This window comes from Cherax quadricarinatus, chromosome 45 (assembly GCF_038502225.1).
Source record: "Cherax quadricarinatus isolate ZL_2023a chromosome 45, ASM3850222v1, whole genome shotgun sequence".
Taxonomy (NCBI): domain Eukaryota; kingdom Metazoa; phylum Arthropoda; class Malacostraca; order Decapoda; family Parastacidae; genus Cherax; species Cherax quadricarinatus.
The window spans coordinates 17,635,866-17,660,344 of NC_091336.1; the positions used below are offsets into that span (position 1 = coordinate 17,635,866).

Consider the following 24,479-nt stretch of genomic DNA (forward strand, 5'->3'; position numbering starts at 1 on the left):
AGCACCTCAGCGTATATACGCCGAGAAGTGTGCACCTCAGCGTATATACGCCGAGAAGTGTGCACCTCAGCGTATATACGCCGAGAAGTGAGCACCTCAGCGTATATACGCCGAGAAGTGAGCACCTCAGCGTATATACGCCGAGAAGTGAGCACCTCAGCGTATATACGCCGAGAAGTGTGCACCTCAGCGTATATACGCCGAGAAGTGTGCACCTCAGCGTATATACATCAAATTTACTCTAAATTAATTTTACTCTAAATTAATGTTTTTTATATAAACTTTGAAATTTTCCAAAACAAATCTTGAATTTTTTTCCCAAAACGTGAAAATACTGCGAAATATTAAAGTTTTTTCCCTTTTCATATAAATGTTAGAATTTTGATCATTTTTTCCCTTAAAATGCAATGTTAATTATTTTTTTTTTTTTATTATCACACCGGCCGATTCCCACCAAGGCAGGGTGGCCCGAAAAAGAAAAACTTTCACCATCATTCACTCCATCACTGTCTTGCCAGAAGGGTGCTTTACACTACAGTTTTTAAACTGCAACATTAACACCCCTCCTTCAGAGTGCAGGCACTGTACTTCCCATCTCCAGGACTCAAGTCCGGCCTGCCGGTTTCCCTGAATCCCTTCATAAATGTTACTTTGCTCACACTCCAACAGCACGTCAAGTATTAAAAACCATTTGTCTCCATTCACTCCTATCAAACACGCTCACGCATGCCTGCTGGAAGTCCAAGCCCCTCGCACACAAAACCTCCTTTACCCCCTCCCTCCAACCCTTCCTAGGCCGACCCCTACCCCGCCTTCCTTCCACTACAGACTGATACACTCTTGAAGTCATTCTGTTTCGCTCCATTCTCTCTACATGTCCAAACCACCTCAACAACCCTTCCTCAGCCCTCTGGACAACAGTTTTGGTAATCCCGCACCTCCTCCTAACTTCCAAACTACGAATTCTCTGCATTATATTCACACCACACATTGCCCTCAGACATGACATCTCCACTGCCTCCAGCCTTCTCCTCGCTGCAACATTCATCACCCACGCTTCACACCCATATAAGAGCGTTGGTAAAACTATACTCTCATACATTCCCCTCTTTGCCTCCAAGGACAAAGTTCTTTGTCTCCACAGACTCCTAAGTGCACCACTCACTCTTTTTCCCTCATCAATTCTATGATTCACCTCATCTTTCATAGACCCATCCGCTGACACGTCCACTCCCAAATATCTGAATACGTTCACCTCCTCCATACTCTCTCCCTCCAATCTGATATTCAATCTTTCATCACCTAATCTTTTTGTTATCCTCATAACCTTACTCTTTCCTGTATTCACCTTTAATTTTCTTCTTTTGCACACCCTACCAAATTCATTCACCAATCTCTGCAACTTCTCTTCAGAATCTCCCAAGAGCACAGTGTCATCAGCAAAGAGCAGCTGTGACAACTCCCACTTTGTGTGTGATTCTTTATCTTTTAACTCCACGCCTCTTGCCAAGACCCTCGCATTTACTTCTCTTACAACCCCATCTATAAATATATTAAACAACCACGGTGACATCACACATCCTTGTCTAAGGCCTACTTTTACTGGGAAAAAATTTCCCTCTTTCCTACATACTCTAACTTGAGCCTCACTATCCTCGTAAAAACTCTTCACTGCTTTCAGTAACCTACCTCCTACACCATACACTTGCAACATCTGCCACATTGCCACCCTATCCACCCTGTCATACGCCTTTTCCAAATCCATAAATGCCACAAAGACCTCTTTAGCCTTATCTAAATACTGTTCACTTATATGTTTCACTGTAAACACCTGGTCCACACACCCCCTACCTTTCCTAAAGCCTCCTTGTTCATCTGCTATCCTATTCTCCGTCTTACTCTTAATTCTTTCAATTATAACTCTACCATACACTTTACCAGGTACACTCAACAGACTTATCCCCCTATAATTTTTGCACTCTCTTTTATCCCCTTTGCCTTTATACAAAGGAACTATGCATGCTCTCTGCCAATCCCTAGGTACCTTACCCTCTTCCATACATTTATTAAATAATTGCACCAACCACTCCAAAACTATATCCCCACCTGCTTTTAACATTTCTATCTTTATCCCATCAATCCCGGCTGCCTTACCCCCTTTCATTTTACCTACTGCCTCACGAACTTCCCCCACACTCACAACTGGCTCTTCCTCACTCCTACAAGATGTTATTCCTCCTTGCCCTATACACGAAATCACAGCTTCCCTATCTTCATCAACATTTAACAATTCCTCAAAATATTCCTTCCATCTTCCCAATACCTCTAACTCTCCATTTAATAACTCTCCTCTCCTATTTTTAACTGACAAATCCATTTGTTCTCTAGGCTTTCTTAACTTGTTAATCTCACTCCAAAACTTTTTCTTATTTTCAACAAAATTTGTTGATAACATCTCACCCACTCTCTCATTTGCTCTCTTTTTACATTGCTTCACCACTCTCTTAACTTCTCTCTTTTTCTCCATATACTCTTCCCTCCTTGCATCACTTCTACTTTGTAAAAACTTCTCATATGCTAACTTTTTCTCCCTTACTACTCTCTTTACATCATCATTCCACCAATCGCTCCTCTTCCCTCCTGCACCCACTTTCCTGTAACCACAAACTTCTGCTGAACACTCTAACACTACATTTTTAAACCTACCCCATACCTCTTCGACCCCATTGCCTATGCTCTCATTAGCCCATCTATCCTCCAATAGCTGTTTATATCTTACCCTAACTGCCTCCTCTTTTAGTTTATAAACCTTCACCTCTCTCTTCCCTGATGCTTCTATTCTCCTTGTATCCCATCTACCTTTTACTCTCAGTGTAGCTACAACTAGAAAGTGATCTGATATATCTGTGGCCCCTCTATAAACATGTACATCCTGAAGTCTACTCAACAGTCTTTTATCTACCAATACATAATCCAACAAACTACTGTCATTTCGCCCTACATCATATCGTGTATACTTATTTATCCTCTTCTTCTTAAAATATGTATTACCTATAACTAAACCCCTTTCTATACAAAGTTCAATCAAAGGGCTCCCATTATCATTTACACCTGGCACCCCAAACTTACCTACCACACCCTCTCTAAAAGTTTCTCCTACTTTAGCATTCAAGTCCCCTACCACAATTACTCTCTCACTTGGTTCAAAGGCTCCTATACATTCACTTAACATCTCCCAAAATCTCTCTCTCTCCTCTGCATTCCTCTCTTCTCCAGGTGCATACACGCTTATTATGACCCACTTCTCGCATCCAACCTTTACTTTAATCCACATAATTCTTGAATTTACACATTCATATTCTCTTTTCTCCTTCCATAACTGATCATTTAACATTACTGCTACCCCTTCCTTTGCTCTAACTCTCTCAGATACTCCAGATTTAATCCCATTTAATATTCTCCTTTTTTCTCCCCCCCCCCAGGGTTCATGATCCCACAGGGTACGTTGCGACGGGGGTCACGATGTTCCACCAGCAAGGCTTTCATCCGTCCCGTCAGGCTGAGACCTAACCTACACGTCGCTATGCACTCCTTCGTCACTAAGGTACTCTCTCTCTCTCTCTCTCTCTCTCTCTCTCTCTCTCTCTCTCTCTCTCTCTCTCTCTTCTGCATTTTCTATCAATCCCAGTAGGGTGGGATACTCGTTTCTGAGATATGAGACACATGTGTGTGACACCTGTGTATCTTTGGAGATGTTGACACGGCTCTTACAGTTTAATGAGATGATATACGAGGACAGTGTAAGATGAGGCGATCAGTCCCTCAACCTAGAGAATGATACACAGATAACCTCCTATCAGGATTGAGGGACTGACACTCTACTGTTAAGGTTGAGGGATTGACATTCTACTATTAAGGCTGAGGGGCTGACACTCTACTATTAAGGCTGAGGGGCTGACACTCTACTGTTAAGGCTGAGGGATCGACACTCTACTATTAAGGCTGAGGGGCTGACACTCTACTATTAAGGCTGAGGGGCTGACACTCTACTATTAAGGCTGAGGGACTGACACTCTATTATTAAGGCTGAGGACTGACACTCTATTATTAAGGCTGAGGGACTGACAATCTATTATTACGGCTGAGGGACTGATACTCTACTATTAAGGCTGAAGGACTGACACTCTATTATTAAGGCTGAGGGACTGACATTCTATTATTAAGGCTGAGGGACTGACATTCTACTATTAAGGCTGAGGACTGACACTCTACTATTAAGGCTGAGGGAGTGATACTCTCCTATCAAGACTGACAACCTCCTATCAAGGCTAAGGGACTGATTCCTTAAAATTACTTCTATTGCCTCCAGTGTTATTTTCTCTCGTGTAGCATTTGTTCTATTAGTGGATTTGATTTGTGAAGGACCTGCCTAGTATGGGCCAGCAGGCTTGTTGCAGTGTTCCTCCTTTCTTATGTTCTTATGTATTCAACTGAAGAAGCCTGCTGCAGAGGCGAGATATTTCACCAGTAAAGATACGCAAGTGTTCCACACTCGTCTTATTCTTCAGTGACTAATTTCTTTCCTAATGACTCCCCAGTGGCCGACAACTATCTCACTTGCTCTGTCTCCTTATCTTTCAGATTCTTATAGACCCGCATACCAAGCGAGCCTACGGTGTGGAGTTCCTTCGCCATGGGCACACGCAGGTGGTACTGGCGAAGAAGGAGATCATCTTGTCAGCTGGCTCCATCAACTCGCCCCAGCTGCTCATGTTGTCTGGGATAGGTCCAGCCAAGCAACTCCAGTCACACGGGGTAGGTACCGAGCTCTCTGTCTGCCTGTCTGTCTGTCTGTCTGTCTGTCTGTCTGTCTCTCTCTCTCTCTCTCTCTCTCTCTCTCTCTCTCTCTCTCTCTCTCTCTCTCTCTGACGTCAACATGACTCACGAAATCGTAATGACACGATTGCGACGGGCTGGAGTTTTGAGACTCTCTGACCGCGGGTTTAATCCCGGCCGGGGTATGGTCTCTCTCTCTCTCTCTCTCTCTCTCTCTCTCTCTCTCTCTCTCTCTCTCTCTCTCTCTCTCTCTCTCTCTCAAAAGGATATGTATTTTGTTAGGAGAAATAGGACTCTTTCTCCCACTGAGAGGGTTGACCCGCTCAGTTGAATGGGCATCCCTCTCTGTCTAAGCAATCAAGGTCCCAGAACCGAAACGTTTTCTAATAAATACTTCTCTGTACAACTTAAAATATAACACAGAAATCATTTTTCGTGTCCCAAGATTCTTTTTTTCAATTATTTCTTTACAGTACGACGTTCCGATAAAACCATTCTTGGTTCTTAATTTTATGGTAGGTCCTTAAAAGCTGACGTTTAGTCATGCACCACAGGCGGAACCAGGAGCTAAGTCTTGACTCCCGGCAACTACAATTGGATGACCACAATTCGAGTTCTGAAGTTAATGAGCATGATCTGGTAGAGAAGACTGAGGGAGCTGAAGCTTACGCCACTAGACGAACGATGGATTAGAGGAGACATGATCGCGACGTGCATGATACATATGGGTATTAACATGTTCTGACACATGTACAGTTCCAGAACATGTGGACGAAGATGGAAGACGATCACTTAGAAGAGTCCAAGGAATAAGACACATAATGCACTTCACGGAACTTTACTGTGAAGAGTTGATACTGTCAACCAAGTTATTTAATTCCCCTCTGGAGTGAATTTCCTGGCCTTATTTTATACCTTTCTTCCCTCCATCCCTTCCCCCCCCTACTCTCCTTCCCTTCATCCTTTCCTTTTACCCTACTCTCCTTCCCTTCATCCCTTCCTTCTACACTACTCTCCTTCCCTTCATCCCTTCCTTCTACCCTACTCTTCTTCCCTTCATCCCTTCCTTCTACCTACTCTCCTTCCCTTCATCCCTTCCTTCTACCCTACTCTCCTTCCTTCATCCCTTCCTTCTACCCTACTCTCCTTCCTTCATCCCTTCCTTCTACCCTACTCTCCTTCCCTTCATCCTTTCCTTTCTACCCTACTCTCCTTCCTTCATCCCTTCCTTCTACCCTACTCTCCTTCCTTCATCCCTTCCTTCTACCCTACTCTCCTTCCCTTCATCCCTTCCTTCTACCTACTCTCCTTTCCTTCATCCTTTCCTTCTACCCTACTCTCCTTCCCTTCATCCCTTCCTTCTACCCTACTCCTTCCCTTCATCCCTTCCTTCTACCCTACTCTCCTTCCCTTCATCCTTTCCTTCTACCCTACTCTCCTTCCCTTCATCCCTTCCTTCTACCCTACTCTCCTTCCCTTCATCCTTTCCTTCTACCCTACTCTCCTTCCCTTCATCCTTTCCTTCTACCCTACTCTCCTTCTCTTCATCCTTTCCTTCTACCCTACTCTCTTCCCTTCATCCTTCCTTCTACCCTACTCTCCTTCCCTCCATCCTTCCTTCTACCCTACTCTCCTTCCCTTCATCCTTCCTTCTACCCTCTCTCCTTCCTTCATCCTTTCCTTCTACCCTACTCTCCTTTCCTTCATCCTTTCCTTCTACCCTACTCTCCTTCCCTTCATCCCTTCCTTCTACCCTACTCTCCTTCCCTTCATCCCTTCCTTCTACCCTACTCTCCTTCCCTTCATCCCTTCCTTCTACCCTACTCTCCTTCCCTTCATCCCTTCCTTCTACACTACTCTCCTTCCCTTCATCCTTTCCTTCTACCCTACTCTCCTTCCCTTCATCCTTTCCTTCTACCCTACTCTCCTTCCCTTCATCCTTTCCTTCTACCCTACTCTCCTTCCCTTCATCCCTTCCTTCTACCCTACTCTCCTTCCCTTCATCCCTTCCTTCTACCCTACTCTCCTTCCATTCATCCCTTTCCTTCTACCCTACTCTCCATCCCTTCATCCCTTCCTTCTACCCTACTCTCCTTCCCTTCATCCCTTCCTTCTACCCTACTCTCCTTCCCTTCATCCCTTCCTTCTACCACTACTCTCCTTCCATTCATCCCTTTCCTTCTACCCTACTCTCCTTCTCTTCATCCTTTCCTTCTACCCTACTCTACTTCCCTTCATCCCTTCCTTCTACCCTACTCTCCTTCCCTTCGTCCCTTCCTTCTACCCTACTCTCCTTCCCTTCATCCCTTCCTTCTACCCTACTCTCCTTCCCTTCATCCTTTCCTTCTACCCTACTCTCCTTCCCTTCATCCCTTCCTTCTACCCTACTCTCCTTCCCTTCATCCCTTCCTTCTACCCTACTCTTCTTCCCTTCATCCCTTCCTTCTACCCTACTATCCATCCCTTCATCGTTTCCTTCTACCCTACTCTCCTTCCCTACATCCCTTCCTTCTACCCTACTCTCCTTCCCTTCATCCCTTCCTTCTACACTACTCTTCCCTTCATCCTTTCCTTCTACCCTACTCTCCATCCCTTCATCCCTTCCTTCTACCCTACTCTCCTTCCCTTCATCCCTTCCTTCTACCCTACTCTCCTTCCCTTCATCCCTTCCTTCTACACTACTCTCCTTCCCTTCATCCCTTCCTTCTACCCTACTCTTCTTCCCTTCATCCCTTCCTTCTACCCTACTCTCCTTCCCTTCATCCCTTCCTTCTACCCTACTCTCCTTCCCTACATCCCTTCCTTCTACCCTACTCTCCTTCCCTCCATCCCTTCCTTCTACCCTACTCTCCTTCCCTTCATCCTTTCCTTCTACCCTACTCTCCTTCCCTTCATCCCTTCCTTCTACCCTACTCTCCTTCCCTTCATCCCTTCCTTCTACCCTACTCTCCTTCCCTTCATCCCTTCCTTCTACCCTACTCTCCTTCCCTTCATCCCTTCCTTCTACCCTACTCTTCTTCCCTTCATCCCTTCCTTCTACCCTACTCTCCTTCCCTTCATCCCTTCCTTCTACCCTACTCTCCTTCCCTTCATCCCTTCCTTCTACCCTACTCTCCTTCCCTTCATCCCTTCCTTCTACCCTACTCTCCTTCCCTTCATCCTTTCCTTCTACCCTACTCTCCTTCCCTTCATCCCTTCCTTCTACCCTACTCTCCTTCCCTTCATCCCTTCCTTCTACCCTACTCTCCTTCCCTTCATCCCTTCCTTCTACCCTACTCTCCTTCCCTTCATCCCTTCCTTCTACCCTACTCTCCTTCCATTCATCCCTTCCTTCTACCCTACTCTCCTTCCCTCCATCCCTTCCCTCCTTCCCCGCGGGGTTCACTGGGCCTCTTTATGACTATCAGACTACGATTTCAGGGGCTATTATGCGTCTGGTGGCTGGCTACTCGCAGTTACAACACCATAAATACCAATGTCGAGGGACTCAAGAGTTTACTGACACACCTGCAGAGGGGTTCCTCGAGAGTAATTTGTAACTTAGGGATAGAGCATTAGGCTCACAAACGAAAGAACACGAGTTTGATATCTAATCAGTGACGTATGAACAAGTCTATGTACATTTTCTGCCCTAAATGATAGCAACTCCAGCTATGCTACGACGATATCTTTGACGCTGAGGCAGCTGAGATTACTTGAGGATATCCTCATTGCCCTACTGAAGTCTCCCAGTTCAGGCTGACACATTTCAACACCTTGTACGAGCCCCATCCTGCGTTATGGACTATGACAAGGAAACAGTTCCTGCTGACACATGCTTATCCCTCCTGCAGATCCCTGTGCTGGAGGACCTGCCTGTGGGGCACAACCTTCAGGATCACATCGGCGTAGGCGGATTGGTCTTCCTCATAGACAAGAAGGTGTCACTGGTTCAGACCCGTTACGAGAACCTACCCAGTGTCCTCAAGTATGCTATGTTTGGCTCTGGTGAGTGTACACACACACACACAAACACTTATATATATATATATATATATATATATATATATATATATATATATATATATATATATATATATATATATATATATATATATATATATATATATATATATATGATAAAGTTCCGAAAACCTAACACATGTAATACTGGTTAATGAAGTTTAAAAGACTGTGCCAAGAGCTATGTTTCAACCCTTGCAGATGCATCTGGGTAAGTACACATCATGGTCTAAAACATTTCTCATCTTCAGCTTAAGCTTTCTTATTTAAGCTCACTTCTCTTGATTTATGGGATAAATTAAGCTCATTGTTATATTTTATGTTAGTTTAACATTAATACTTTATGTTACAAGAGTTATTAAATACATTAAGACTAACAAAGTAATTTTCTATATAACTTTCTCATTTGTAAATAAAATAGAAAGTCGCTGAATTTTTTTTCGGCGTTACAACTGTAATTGTCAACTGCGATTTTGTCGACGCTCTTACTAATGTATTGAAGCAGTACAGTGAAAGTTAGTGTGTGAGTCACTGTAGCTGGGCGAAGACACCTCTGAGTCCAGACCAGAAGTTAAATACAAAATTCAACAAATTCTCTTCTTTTGTGATATTCCACAGACGATGATCAGATGAAATGCAAAGTACCGGGTCAGCCTCATGGCCGCCTTCTTGAACACTATGCTTCATTGTCCAGTTATTGAAGAATGTAGAGATAGAGAGTATAAGAACTTATGTGATATGTCAAGGTATTTTATTAATGAAAATAGTATATCGGATATATTTAGAAAATATCCTAAATTTACTTGCAGCAGATAAGATAGTGCGGATATAAATCCAGATGTACTTGTTTTAACACTTTTCATGGAGCCTAGATCCTAGGCCTTTTGTGTATCCATTTTCTCTTGCACTTCCCTCCATAGGATGGATATAGGAAGGGCAATAATCTAGCCACTTCGGAGGCAAAATCTAAGCTAATCTTTGTCAGTCCACCTTAACCACACTAAAGTCCTTCAGTCCCTATCCTACACACCCTTCATTAGCAGTGCTGGTTCCTTCCTGCAGGTCCGCTGACGGTGCTGGGAGGCGTGGAAGGTCTCGGCTTTGTTAAGACCAAGTATGCTAATCACTCTGACGACTGGCCAGACATCGAGTTCCACTTCATCTCAGGTTCCCCGGCCTCTGACGGAGGCAGACAGATCCGTAAAGTTCACGGCCTCTCCGAACGTGTAAGGGATGCTGGGTGCTAAGGGATACTGAGTGCTAGAGAGGGCTGAATGTTAAAGAGTATAGGGTGCTAAGGACACTCGGTGTCTGCAGTAAAAGTTCCCAAGGGTGTAAGGCAGCAAAGGTTTACGGTGTCATTATCACAGGGTGTCAGACACAAAGTGTAGCACAAGGTGAAAGACACAGTGTTGAGCAGTGTTAGATACACAGTGTGGAAGAGGGTGTCCAAGTCACAGTGAAACACAGAGTGTTAAACAGTGTAGAGCAGGTTGTCAAATACAGTGTAGAACAGGGTGTCAGACACACAGTGTAGCACAGGGTGTCAGGCACAGTGTAGCACAGGGTGTCAGGCACAGTGTAGAACAGGGTGTCAGACACACAGTGCAGCACAGGGTGTCAGGCACAGTGTAGAACAGGGTGTCAGACACACAGTGTAGCACAGGGTGTCAGACACGCAGTGTAGAACAGGGTGTCAGACACACAGTGTAGCACAGGGTGTCATACACAGTATAGAACAGGATGCCAGACACAGTGTAGCACAGGGTGTCAGACACACAGTGTAGCACAGGGTGTCAGACACACAGTATAGCACAGGGTGTCAGACACACACAGTAGCACAGGGTGTCAGACAGTATAGAACAGGGTGGCAGTTATTCTGATGACCCTCGTGCAGTAGATAGGATTTCAACCCATTAATCAATCAATAGGCCATTGAAGATACCTGTCCACGACAGGTATATATAGATATTTCTGGAAAATTTCTGAGAAATAGTGAATATTTATTTTAGATAAGAATTTTCTGGGGAATGAAGAAGTAATTTCATATCCGAAGAGATATTTCTCGGCGATTATAAGGGAATCTTAATTGTCTGTCAGAGACAATTATTTCACGGTGATTTCAGTGGTACCGTAAAAATAATTAAAAGTATTTTCCGGAAATTTCAGAGCAATTTAATTGCGGTTAACTACTTACGAGTTCATTGAAATCTCCAGGAAATTTGCCGAATGTGACATCGAGAATATTTTAAGGAGCAGAGCATTGCGACGCTCCCAGCTTGTCAAGGTACTATAGTTTCGGACTAATTCTTTGAATCAAGAGAACTTCACCGCTTTCAAGGCGCCTCCTTCATAGAACCTAGTGTTCTAGAATCTAGGTTAGTTATCTACATCTTAGGTTAGTTATTCATAGTCTTGTAGGACTGTAGTTTACTGTAGTATTACATTTATTCAATACTTATTTTAGAATTGCATTTTTGTGTGTCCATTTATATATTCTTTGTCTTAACAATATATATATATATATATATATATATATATATATATATATATAGTTATATATGTGTGTGTGTGTGTGTGTACTCACCTAGTTGAGATTGCAGGGGTCGAGCCCAAGCTCCTGGCCCCGCCTCTTCACTGGTCGCTACTAGGTCACTCTCCCTGAACCTTGAGCTTTATCATACCTCTGCTTAAAGCTATGTATGGATCCTGCCTCCAATCTGTGTGTGTGTGTGTGTGTGCAAGCTGCTGATGATGTGTTGATTGTAACACGAAAGGCCTGGAGCAATCATTCAACTCCTCCTATTTGTAATTATGAATATATATATATATATATATATATATATATATATATATATATATATATATATATATATATATATATATATATATATATATATATATATATGTACATATATATATATATATATATATATATATATATATATATATATATATATATATATATATATATATGTATATATATATATATATATATATATATATATATGTACATATATATATATATATATATATATATATATATATATATATATAATATATATATATATATATATATATATATATATATATATATATATATATATATATATGTACATATATATGTATATGTATATATATATATATATATATATATATATATATATATATATATATATATATATATATATATATATATATATATATTATTGTAACCACGAACGAGTGGTATTGATCAATAACAACACTGCGGCAGGCCAGTACAACATGGGTTCGAATCCTTGGCTAGCGCAGTGTTGTTATTGATCAATACCACTCGTTCGTGGTTACAATAATATATAAATACTGCTCGTGAGGCTAGTACACCAAACAGGGATGAGAATGAAATTAGCTTAGAAGCTCCCACACCTCCGTATGCCCTCGGATGGCGGCCCAACAGCTAGCTCTGTGCTGGCTGCGCCATTCTTGTAGGGCTGGGTGGTCCTGTGGTTTAAAGCGTCATGTGGTTCTCGCTTACCATGAGGCAGGCCAGTACAACATGGGTTCGAATCCTTGGCTAGCGCAGTGTTGTTATATATATATATATATATATATATATATATATATATATATATATATATATATATATATATGTGTGTGTGTGTGTGTGTGTGTGTGTGTCGTGCCGAATAGGTCATTTAGCAAAAACTCATTCAAATTAAGTCCTTTCTAAAATTTTCTCTTATACGTTTAAAGATATATTTTTTCATTTATATATTAGTGCAAAAATTTATAATTTTGTACCAAAAGAACCTTACAAAACTTACCTAACCTTATTATAACAAGCGCAACTTAATTTAGCCTAATCCAACTAAATATATTTTAGATAAGTTTACAATAATTTAATAATAAACAAACACAATGAAATACATTATTTTCGTCAGGTTCAGAAGGATTTTTGCGAAATTATTGTGTACACAAATTTTCGCTTGCCTTATTCGGCAAGAAGAGCGTTATTATTTATGCCAAAATCGCAAGTTTTACCTATTCGGCATGGCTTATATATATATATATATATATATATATATATATATATATATATATATATATATATATATATATATATATATATATATATATATATTATTTCTTCAGATATAGCTCTTACTTTATGCTTTTTCTGAAATAACTAATATTTTGTGCGGGAATTAATATAATCCATCTCAACAGTAAGCAGTCAATATATTTTTTTTCCATTTCTGTTATAGAGTAAATGAGTTTTATTGTCAGCTATGAATTATCTCTGATTTTGTGGTATAAAAGCTAACTTACTCCCTCACAAAGTGATGTACTACCTTATTCCTAGAGACGTAGAAATCACGACCTACTGACTGACCCCCAGACAGACCTGGAGGTTGATGCTACAGCCCGTGTCCTTCCGAGACAACTGGAGTGTCCTTCCTACCCTCCTGCGGCCACGAAGTCGCGGCTACGTGGCTCTCAGGAGTTCCAGCCCTTTCCACAAACCTCTGATCTTTCCCAACTACCTTACTGACGAGCACGACGTCAGGGTGCTAGTGGAAGGTAGGACTCCCCGAGCCAACTAGCAGTTGACGTCGAAGTGGACACGAGCTGACGAACTGGTGGTTGCAGTATTATTATTATTTAGCGCAGGAGTTCAGGGAAAAGGATCTTCAAGATTATTTTTTTATGTAAAACGCTAAACTCGCGTGGGTTATTCATTGCACGGTTTGATCCTGCTGTGAAGGTTCGATGCTCCATCCGCTAAGAGCTTTATTTCTAACACTTGACAGCCACCTCTTCGTCCTGCTCCTGAGTGGAGGTCAAGAAGAGTTTAGGTAGAGGACGCCCTGGACGCTTTAGACTAACATTAGACTGTGAGCTAGATTTAGACTGGGAGCTAGCTTATAGACTATGAGAGGCACCACACTTCTAGAGTAAGAGCTAGCTTATAGACTGAGAACTGGTATGTAGAGACGCCAAACTTTATTGACTTCCAAACTCATGTCCCTCGACGATCGACTTTATATCTTTGTTTAGAAAGCCTTTGGCACTGATTCTTGATTTTCAGACGTGGCAGCAAATGTTTAAGCCCATATCGTTCCGGGACAGCTGGTCCATATACCCCATGTTGCTACGGCCCAACTCCCGCGGGTACATAACCCTTCGTTCAGCCAGTCCCTTCGACAAACCCTACATCATCCACAACTACCTAACCGACCCAAGAGATATCAAGATTATAGTTGAAGGTAACGGCCAGCTCTTACACACCTGCCCCTCCCTAATCTCTCCAACACCTGCACTCACTGCTTGCGTATGCTACAGCTGTGTTAGCATTAATACCGCACTCACTATAGCGTAACAACCAACGCTGTGCAGCTGGGTCTAGCCCAGGCTCTTTCCCTCACTCTCCCTTTCACCCACATGGGTCTTACCTGGGAGTACCCTATCCTATCCTGGCATAACACATCTGCAGGAGCACATTCCCCGACACCTGCTAATTCGGTCCTCGCTGCACTTAAACCTACACGACTGCTTGTATTTCTTCCACTCCCCGGTACAGTAATCCGGTACTTGTTGTAACCTAGTACTGTAACTCCGCGCACCTTCAACGTCTGCCACCACCCGGTACACTAACCAAGCACCTAACACAATAATATTCCCTCAGCACTGTAATATCTGCTGAAGATTATGCCTGAAAGTTAAGACACATGTTCAACATCTGGATATCTTTATTGTTTTAGTATCTGACACTGCAACATCATGGAATCTTGGTTCAGAGGACATCTACAAGACCTTCTTCACGGCTGCTACAACTAACCCATCCCTTTGGGTAGGACCTACTTCCGCTGGGGAATCCCGCCTACCAGTGACTATGCCCTCGTCTGCTACACGTCCCTTTCACTGACGCCTATATAAGCGCCAGTCTCCTTGCCTCTGCTTCAGAATCTCTACAACCACGGTGCTCTAAACACCACCTCCAAGGCTGAGGGACTGATTACCTCATCTTTTGTATATAGTTCTTCCGTTTTCTTATTATGTCCAAGAATCTGCATTGATAAAGCCACTGGATGGCGAAACGTCTACAATAAAGATAACCAGATGTTGCACAAGTGTCTTAACTTTCAAGATTATGCCTGTAATATTTTCTCTTTATTGCACGTCTCTATTGCACGTCTTTACTGTACGACTTTACGTCTTCACTTTACGTGTTTAATCTACGTCTTTACATTGCTGTTTATCACCACTTGCAGCCTCACACTTTCCCTTCACCCTTCTCCCCTTTTCTATACTTCTACAATGAGAGGACGTATGTTGCACCACGAACTATAATCGGGACGAACGTTTCGCTCTATATGTATGCTAACACAAGAACATAAGAAAGGAGGAACACTGCAATAGACCTCTTGGCAGACTAGGCAGGTCCTTCACAAATCCAACAAATAAGGCTCCATCAAGAGCGAAACGTTGTCCCAGTCACAAAAACTCATTCTGCAGCTTCTGTCTTCACGGTTAAACATTCCATCCAGACTATCCAACACTATTCCAGCCCACTAGTTTGGTTCATTTAAAGGATATAAATCCTACTGCATGTAACCTGTTCAAAACTATATATATATATATATATATATATATATATATATATATATATATATATATATATGTTGAAAATAAGAAAAAGTTTTGGAGTGAGATTAACAAGTTAAGAAAGCCTAGAGAACAAATGGATTTGTCAGTTAAAAATAGGAGAGGAGAGTTATTAAATGGAGAGTTAGAGGTATTGGGAAGATGGAAGGAATATTTTGAGGAATTGTTAAATGTTGATGAAGATAGGGAAGCTGTGATTTCGTGTATAGGGCAAGGAGGAATAACATCTTGTAGGAGTGAGGAAGAGCCAGTTGTGAGTGTGGGGGAAGTTCGTGAGGCAGTAGGTAAAATGAAAGGGGGTAAGGCAGCCGGGATTGATGGGATAAAGATAGAAATGTTAAAAGCAGGTGGGGATATAGTTTTGGAGTGGTTGGTGCAATTGTTTAATAAATGTATGGAAGAGGGTAAGGTACCTAGGGATTGGCAGAGAGCATGCATAGTTCCTTTGTATAAAGGCAAAGGGGATAAAAGAGAGTGCAAAAATTATAGGGGGATAAGTCTGTTGAGTGTACCTGGTAAAGTGTATGGTAGAGTTATAATTGAAAGAATTAAGAGTAAGACGGAGAATAGGATAGCAGATGAACAAGGAGGCTTTAGGAAAGGTAGGGGGTGTGTGGACCAGGTGTTTACAGTGAAACATATAAGTGAACAGTATTTAGATAAGGCTAAAGAGGTCTTTGTGGCATTTATGGATTTGGAAAAGGCGTATGACAGGGTGGATAGGGGGGCAATGTGGCAGATGTTGCAAGTGTATGGTGTAGGAGGTAGGTTACTGAAAGCAGTGAAGAGTTTTTACGAGGATAGTGAGGCTCAAGTTAGAGTATGTAGGAAAGAGGGAAATTTTTTCCCAGTAAAAGTAGGCCTTAGACAAGGATGTGTGATGTCACCGTGGTTGTTTAATATATTTATAGATGGGGTTGTAAGAGAAGTAAATGCGAGGGTCTTGGCAAGAGGCGTGGAGTTAAAAGATAAAGAATCACACACAAAGTGGGAGTTGTCACAGCTGCTCTTTGCTGATGACACTGTGCTCTTGGGAGATTCTGAAGAGAAGTTGCAGAGATTGGTGGATGAATTTGGTAGGGTGTGCAAAAGAAGAAAATTAAAGGTGAATACAGGAAAGAGTAAGGTTATGAGGATAACAAAAAGATTAGGTGATGAAAGATTGAATATCAGATTGGAGGGAGAGAGTATGGAGGAGGTGAACGTATTCAGATATTTGGGAGTGGACGTGTCAGCGGATGGGTCTATGAAAGATGAGGTGAATCATAGAATTGATGAGGGAAAAAGAGTGAGTGGTGCACTTAGGAGTCTGTGGAGACAAAGAACTTTGTCCTTGGAGGCAAAGAGGGGAATGTATGAGAGTATAGTTTTACCAACGCTCTTATATGGGTGTGAAGCGTGGGTGATGAATGTTGCAGCGAGGAGAAGGCTGGAGGCAGTGGAGATGTCATGTCTGAGGGCAATGTGTGGTGTGAATATAATGCAGAGAATTCGTAGTTTGGAAGTTAGGAGGAGGTGCGGGATTACCAAAACTGTTGTCCAGAGGGCTGAGGAAGGGTTGTTGAGGTGGTTCGGACATGTAGAGAGAATGGAGCGAAACAGAATGACTTCAAGAGTGTATCAGTCTGTAGTGGAAGGAAGGCGGGGTAGGGGTCGGCCTAGGAAGGGTTGGAGGGAGGGGGTAAAGGAGGTTTTGTGTGCGAGGGGCTTGGACTTCCAGCAGGCATGCTTGAGCGTGTTTGATAGGAGTGAATGGAGACAAATGGTTTTTAATACTTGACGTGCTGTTGGAGTGTGAGCAAAGTAACATTTATGAAGGGATTCAGGGAAACCGGCAGGCCGGACTTGAGTCCTGGAGATGGGAAGTACAGTGCCTGCACTCTGAAGGAGGGGTGTTAATGTTGCAGTTTAAAAACTGTAGTGTAAAGCACCCTTCTGGCAAGACAGTGATGGAGTGAATGATGGTGAAAGTTTTTCTTTTTCGGGCCACCCTGCCTTGGTGGGAATCGGCCGGTGTGATAATAAAAAAAAAATAAAAATAAAAATATATATATATATATATATACATATATATATATATATATATATATATATATATATATATATATATATATATATATATATATATATATATATAAGTAAAAGGCACTTACAAAGTTATCATATTCATTTTCATGGTCATTCACAGTCATCATCTTCACTTAACAAAAATATCTTACATTTTAAGTCATGTATTTACCTTTTCTACGACCCACTGGAATTACGTAATACATTAACCAATATATTTTTTTAATCTATGCAACTAACTGCTTGCAACAAGGTTTCAATTGATTCCTGTGACGTAGATCTAGGAATTTTTTATTTCTGGGAAAGTCTCTCTTTCTTTTTACAGTTTTAATTCCTGCACGTTTCTGTTGTTTCGTTTCGAGCACCACTTCTTCTAGCATGTTTCAGAATATAGAAAATTAGTTTATAATTTGGGAATAGGTGGTTTTATAGGTTTTTATAAGTGTCATATAACCACTGGGAAATGGTACAGTGGCGGGATAAAACAGGTTTGATCCGAGGCGATCTTATTTAAAACAGAGGTATATTTGGGGAGGTATATTTCCGTGTGTGTACTCACCTAGTGTGTGTGTGTGTGTGTGTGTGTGAGTGTGTGTGTGTGTGTGTGTGTGTGTGTGTGTGTGTGTGTGTATGTGTGTGTGTGTGTGTGTGTGTGTATGTGTGTGTGTGTGTGTGTGTGTGTGTATGTGTGTGTGTGTGTGTGTGTGTGTGTATGTGTGTGTGTGTTAGTTACCATTTTGTCCTAGGCACATGTCGATTAGACACTAGGCCTGTTGTAGGTGTGTGTGTGTGTGTGTGTGTGTGTGTGTGTGTGTGTGTGTGTGTGTGTGTGTGTGTATGTGTGTGTGTGTGTGTGTGTGTGTGTGTGTGTGTGTGTGTGTGTGTGTGTGTGTGTGTGTGAGCAATTCTTTACCCTTTAATAACATTTTTAATTATTAGGTCTAAATAAAAAATAAATGAGTCTCTAACGTTGATAAAAAAAACTCATTTTCGTTTTTCTCTGGCAGCCCAAAATGCGTGTGTCGAGTGACCCTTACTAGGCTCCTGAGTACGTTTGTGGGAGGTGACCCTTACTAGGCTCCTGAGTACGTCTGTGGGAGGTGACCCTTACTAGGCTCCTGAGTACGTCTGTGGGAGGTGACCCTTACCAGGCTCCTGAGTACGTCTGTGGGAGGTGACCCTTACTAGGCTCCTGAGTACGTCTGTGGGAGGTGACCCTTACTAGGCTCCTGAGTACGTCTGTGGGAGGTGACCCTTACTAGGCTCCTGAGTACGTCTGTGGGAGGTGACCCTTACTAGGCTCCTGAGTACGTCTGTGGGAGGAGGGGAAGAGCTTTTGTTCCTTTATTGATGAAGCTCTCTCTCCCTGGTTCCAAGAGCTCTATCTCTCTCTCTCTCTCTCTCTCTCTCTCTCTCTCTCTCTCTCTCTCTCTCTCTCTCTCTCTCTCTCTCTCTCTCTCTCTCTGCTTTCAAGAGCTCTCTCTCTCTTTTAATGATGTTTTCTTCAGTGACACCTTCGAGTAGAGAGCTGAGACACAGCATCCAGAATGTCCCGTTGCGATAACTGGTTTTCAACATTTGGGAATCTTAATTGAGGAAACGTATCGCCAGCCAGTGGCTTCTTCAGTCCAGTACGAGGAAGAACGGTGGGAAATGAGGAGCCTGAGGTAATCAGTCCCTCAGCCTGGAGTCGATATATTCAGTTTCCAGTCTTGAAGTTTGAACTCGATTTCAGGCTGAGGGACTGATTACCTAACACTCCTCTTTTTCCACCGTTCTTCTCTGTCTTGGACTGAGGAAGTCACTGGCTGGCGAAACGTTTCCTCAGTAAACATTCCCAAATGATGGACAAGTGTCTCATTCTTCAGCATAATATATTGCCTGCGACAGAGGTGCGACATGTCGCGGTACGAGATGTTTCCGGTCATGCTGCGTGTAGAGCTTTATCGAGTCATGGTGAGATAAGCCTCTAAACAGAGCGAAACATAACTTAATAAAGCTCCTCTCGGAGCAATACCTGATTTGACAAAGCTTTACACAGCGAAATGTAACTTAAACACGATGCGCGACTGGACAGAGCTTTACCCTGAGCGAAACGTTGCAACATTGAAAGCTCATTGTTGCATCACAGCACTGTACATAGTTGTATATAAACAAATTAGTATATCACAGGCTGCAACAACTTAACAAGGCAGGCGCCTGACACTGTATATATAGTAACATCTGTATATAGTAATTTTTTGTAAATATATTTATCCACCCTGCTGGCCGTTAATATATTTTTAATAATTATTAATAATGCTGTTACCTGACTTGAAATTTTGAAATAACCTGCGACTGGCTAGGAATTATGTGTTCGTATTATTATTATTATTATTATTATTAGTAGTAGTAGTGGTGGTAGCAGTAGTGGTGGTAGGTGGTGGTGGTGGTAGTAATGGTAGTGTGGTGGTGGTGGTGTAGTGAGTGCATGTGGTGGTGGTAGTGGTGCCCATGGTGGTGGTGGTGGCAATGGTGAGTAGTAGTAGTGTGGCAAGTGGTGGTAGTGAGTGATGGTGGCGTTGGTGGTGGTGAGGGTGGTAGTGGTAGTGGTGAGTGGTGGTGAGTGGTGGTGGAAATGGTGGTGGTAGTGGTGGTGGTGGTGGTGGCAGTGGTGTGTGGTGGTGGTGGTGGTGGTAGCAATGGTAGTGGTGGTGGTGGCAGTAGTGGTGGTGGTGAGTGGTGGCAATGGTGGTGGTGGTGCTGTGGCATGGTGTAGTAGTGTGGTGGTGTGATGGTGGTGGTGGTGGTGGTGGTAGTGGCAAGGAGTGGTGTGGTGGTGGTGGCAGTGTGGTGCGGTGGTAGTGTGGCATGGTGGTGGTAGGCGCCAGTGGTGGTGGTGGTGGTGGTGGCGGTGGTGCTGCTGGTGGTGAGTGGCAGCACCAGTGGTAGTGGTGGTGGCAATGGTGGTGGTGGTGGTAGCAATGAGTAGGGGGATGGTGTGTAGCGGTGGTGTGAGTGGCGGCGCCAGTGGTAGTGGTAGTGCAATGGTAGTAATGGCGGTGGTGGTGGCAGTGGTGTGGTGGCGGTGGTGGTGGTAGTGGCAGCGGCGCCAGTGGTAGTGGTGGCAATGGTGGTGGCGTGGTGGTGGTGAGTGGTAGCGTGGTAGTGGTAGCGTGGTAGTGGTGAGTGGTGGCAATAGTGGTGGTGGTGGTAGTGGTGGTGGTGGTAGTGGCGGGACCAGTGTGGTAGCAACAGTGGTGAGTGGCAGTGGTGGTAAAGCAAGCAGTGGTAGTAGCCAGCGGCGGCGTTAGTAGTAGTAGTGGTAGTGGTAGTGGCAATGGTAGTGGCACTGGTAGTAGTGGTGTAATCATGAGAAGTGGTGGTAGTAGCAATGGTGGTGGTGGCGGTGGTGATGGTGGTGGCAATGGTGGTGGTGGTGGCAGTAGTGGTAGTGAGTAGTAGTGCGGACCAGTGGTGGTAAGCCGGGTGGTGCAGCGGCGCAGTGGCGGTGGTGGTGGTGGTGGTGGCACGGTGGTGGCGCTGGTGGTGGTGGTAGTAATGGGAGTGGTGGTGGTAGTGGTGTGGTGGTGCGGTGGTGGTGGTGTGGTGGCGGTGGTGGTGGCAATGGTGGTGGCGCTGGTGGTGGTGGTAATGGTGGTGAGTGGTGGTGGTAGTGGTGGCGGTAGTGGTGGTGGTGCGGTGGTGGTGGTGCAGCGCCAGTGGTGGTGGTGGTGTAGCAGCAGCAGTGGTGGTGGTGGTGGCGGTGGTGGTGGTGGTGGCGGCGCGGTGGTGGTGGTGGTGGTGGTGGTGGTGGTGTGGCGGCGGTGGTGGTGTGGCGGGTGGTGGTGAGTGGTGGCGGTGGTGGTGGTGGCGGCCGGTGGTGGTGGTGGTGGTGGTGGTGGTGGCAGCGCCGGTGGTGGTGGTGGTGGTGTGGCGGTGAGGTGAGTGGTGCAGGCCGTAGTGGCTGTGGTGGCAGCGGCACCGGTGGTAGTGGTGGTAGTAGCGGTGGTGGTGGTGGCGCGGTGGTAGTGGTGGTGTGGTGGTAGCAGCGGTGGTAGTGGTAGTAATGGTGGTGGGCCCGGTGTGGTAGTAGCACCAGTGGTAGTAGTGGTGGCGGTGGTGGTGATGTGGCGTGGTGGTGGCGGTGGTTGGTGGTGTGGGCGCCGGTGGTGGTGGCGGCAGTGGCGGTGGTGGGGCCCGGTGGTGGTGGTGGTGTGGCCCGGTGGTGGTGGTGGTGGTGAGTGGCGGCAGCGGCGCCGGTGGTGGTGGTGGTTTAGCGGACGCAGTGGTAAGTGGTGTGGCGTGGCGGTGGTGGTGGTGAGTGGTAGCAATGGTGTGGTGAGTGGTAGTGGTAGTGGTAGTGGTAGTAGTAGTAGTGCGGGACCGGTGGTAGTAGCACAGTGGTGGCGGCGGTGAGTAGTAAAAGCAATGGTAGTGGTGGCAGCGGCGGCGTAGTAGTGGCGGCAGCGGCGTGGTATGGTGTGGTAGTGGTAGTAGCGGACCGGTGGTGGTAGCAGCAGTGGTGCGGCGGCAGCAGTGGCGGTGGTGGTGGTGAGTGGTGGCAGCAGTGGTGGCGCTGGTGGTGGTGGTATGGTAGAGTGGTGGTGGTGGCAATGGTGGTGGTGGCGGTGGTGGTGGTGGTGGTGGCGGTGGTGGTAGCAATGGTGGTGGCACTGGTGGTGGTGGTAATGGTGGTGAAGTGGTGTGGTGGTGGTGGTGGCGGTGGTGTGGTGGTGGCGGTAGTGTGGTGGCACCCGGTGGTGGTGTGTGGTAGTGGTGGTGGTGGCGGCGGTGGTGGTGGTGGTGGTGGCGGTGTGAAGTGGTGGTGGCGCGCGCCATGGTGGTGGTGGTGGTAGTGGTGAGCAGCGGCGGTGGTGGTGGTGGCGGCGGTGGTGGTGTGGTGCGGTGGTGGTGTGTAGCGGCGCCAGTGGTGTGGTGGTGGTAGTGGTGGTAGCAGCGCCAGTGGTAGTGGTGGTGGTGGTGGTGGTGGTGGCAGGTGGTGGTGAGCGCTCGGTGGCTAGCAGTGTGGCGCAGCGCCAGTGGTGGTGTCAGTGTAGCGGTGGTATGGTGCGCGCGGTGGTGAGTAGTGGTGTAGTGGTGGTGGCGTGGTGTGGTGGTATGTGAGTGGCACGCAGTGGTGTGCGCCGGTGGTGTGGTGGTGGTGTGCGGTGGTGTTGGTGGCGGTGGTGGTAGCGGTGGTGTTGGTGCATGGTGGCGCGCATGGTGGTGGCGGCGGTGGCGGTGGTGGTGGCGGTGGTGGTGGTGTGGTGGTCAGGTGGTGGTGGTGGTGATGGTGTGGCAGCGGCGCGGTGGTAGTAGTGTGTGGCGGGCGCCGTGGTAATGGTGGTGGTGGCGGTGGCGTGGTGGTGGTAGAGCAGTGGTAGCGGTGGCGGTGGTGGTGGTGGAGCGGTGGTGAGTGTGGTGGCGGCGCCGGTGGTGGTGGTGGTGGTGGTGGTGGTGGTGGTGGTGGAGCGTGGTGGTGGTGGCGGTGGTGGTGGTGGTGGTGGTGAGTGGCGGTGGTGTGGTGGTGGTGGTGGCGGTGGTGAGCGATGGTGGTGGCGGTGACGGTGGTGGTGGTGGTGGTGGTGGTGGCGGTGTGGCGGTGGTGGTGGCGGTGGTGGCGGTGGTGGTGGTGGCGGTGGTGGTGGTGGTGGCGGTGGTGGTGGTGGTGGTGGCCGGTGGTGGCGGTGGTGGTGGTGGGGGCCCGGTGGTGGTGGTGGCGGTGGTGGTGGTGGTGGTGGCGGTGGTGGTGGGGGCCCGGTGGTGGTGGTGGTGGTGGTGGCGGTGGTGGTGGTGGTGGTGGTGGTGGCGGTGGTGGCAGTGGTGGTGGCGGTGGTGGCGGTGGTGGTGGCGGTGGTGGCGGTGGTGGTGGTGGTGGCGGTGGTGGCGGTGGTGGCGGTGGTGGTGGTGGCGGGCAGTAGTAGTAGTAGTAGTAGCAGTAGTAGCAGTAGTAGTAGTAGTAGTAGCAGTAGTAGCAATAGTAGTAGCAGTAACAGTAGTAATTTTTTTTAACACATCTACTGTCTCCCACACTTAGATCATTATTCATTATTCATTTCAGAGGTGTTTTGCTAGATGTGCAGACATTACAGCTCAACTTGCCCTCCCAACTGTAGTATCCACACACCAACCATCTGAGTACAAGTACTGTACTTGCCACTTCCAGGACTCAAGTCCGACGAGAAGGTTTTCCCTGATTCCTTTCATATATATTACCTAGCTCACACTACAATAGCACGTCAAACCCTAAAAAAAAACCTTTGTCTCCGTCCCGATCTAAGACATTCACACACACGCTTGCTAGGTGCTCAAACCCACCATAAACGCTCTTTTTAACCCTATTTTCACGTCAAACCTTAATACCACATAATTATTCAATTTCATCATATGTACCCTCTCCTCTATTATTATCTCAGCTCTTTCTTTATCTTTATTTCCTCAGTTACATCCGATTTAACACTATTTACCCCCCGATTATAATTCTCCCACTCATTTTGCTTCTCATAGTTCCAGGACATCTGTGTATATTCCTGATCAATCGGAGGTTATTTCAAATATACTTTCTCATGTGTACTAAAGTTTACACTTTGAACAGTAATGTTGAAAAACTTTGACAGTCTTTGGGGTCGACCGAAAGGCAAAGATATAAATTACAATATACCTCTGTGTTAATCCCGCTTGTTTCTGTAGCTCTTGGAGGGGCTATAAGCCCCATTGAAAAAAAAGAACAGTCCCTTGTTTTTCTACAGACCTTAGAGTGTCTTAGACCCCAGGAAAAGAACACAAGACCTTTCTTTTCTCTAGTCCCTGGAGTAGCTATAGGCCTCCAGGAAAAGGAGATAGGACCTCCTCATTTCTCCTGTAGCCTCTGGAGAAGCTATTGGATCCAAGAAAAGGAGATAAGAACATAAGAACATAAGAATAGAGGAACACTGCAGAAGGCC

The 24,479-nt window shown here is 45.3% G+C and overlaps 1 protein-coding gene across 1 annotated transcript in view; it reads left to right on the forward strand.

The window, feature by feature from the left end:
* LOC128692861 (glucose dehydrogenase [FAD, quinone]-like) overlaps positions 1-24,479 on the forward strand; it is a 98,316-nt gene that overhangs the window by 68,579 nt on the left and 5,258 nt on the right. Inside the window, exons 5-9 of the mRNA XM_070094346.1 lie at positions 3,483-3,604; positions 4,642-4,815; positions 8,670-8,823; positions 9,901-10,064; positions 13,910-14,087. Coding sequence (XP_069950447.1) covers positions 3,483-3,604; positions 4,642-4,815; positions 8,670-8,823; positions 9,901-10,064; positions 13,910-14,087 — 792 coding nt within the window. The remainder of the gene's footprint in view (positions 1-3,482; positions 3,605-4,641; positions 4,816-8,669; positions 8,824-9,900; positions 10,065-13,909; positions 14,088-24,479) is intronic.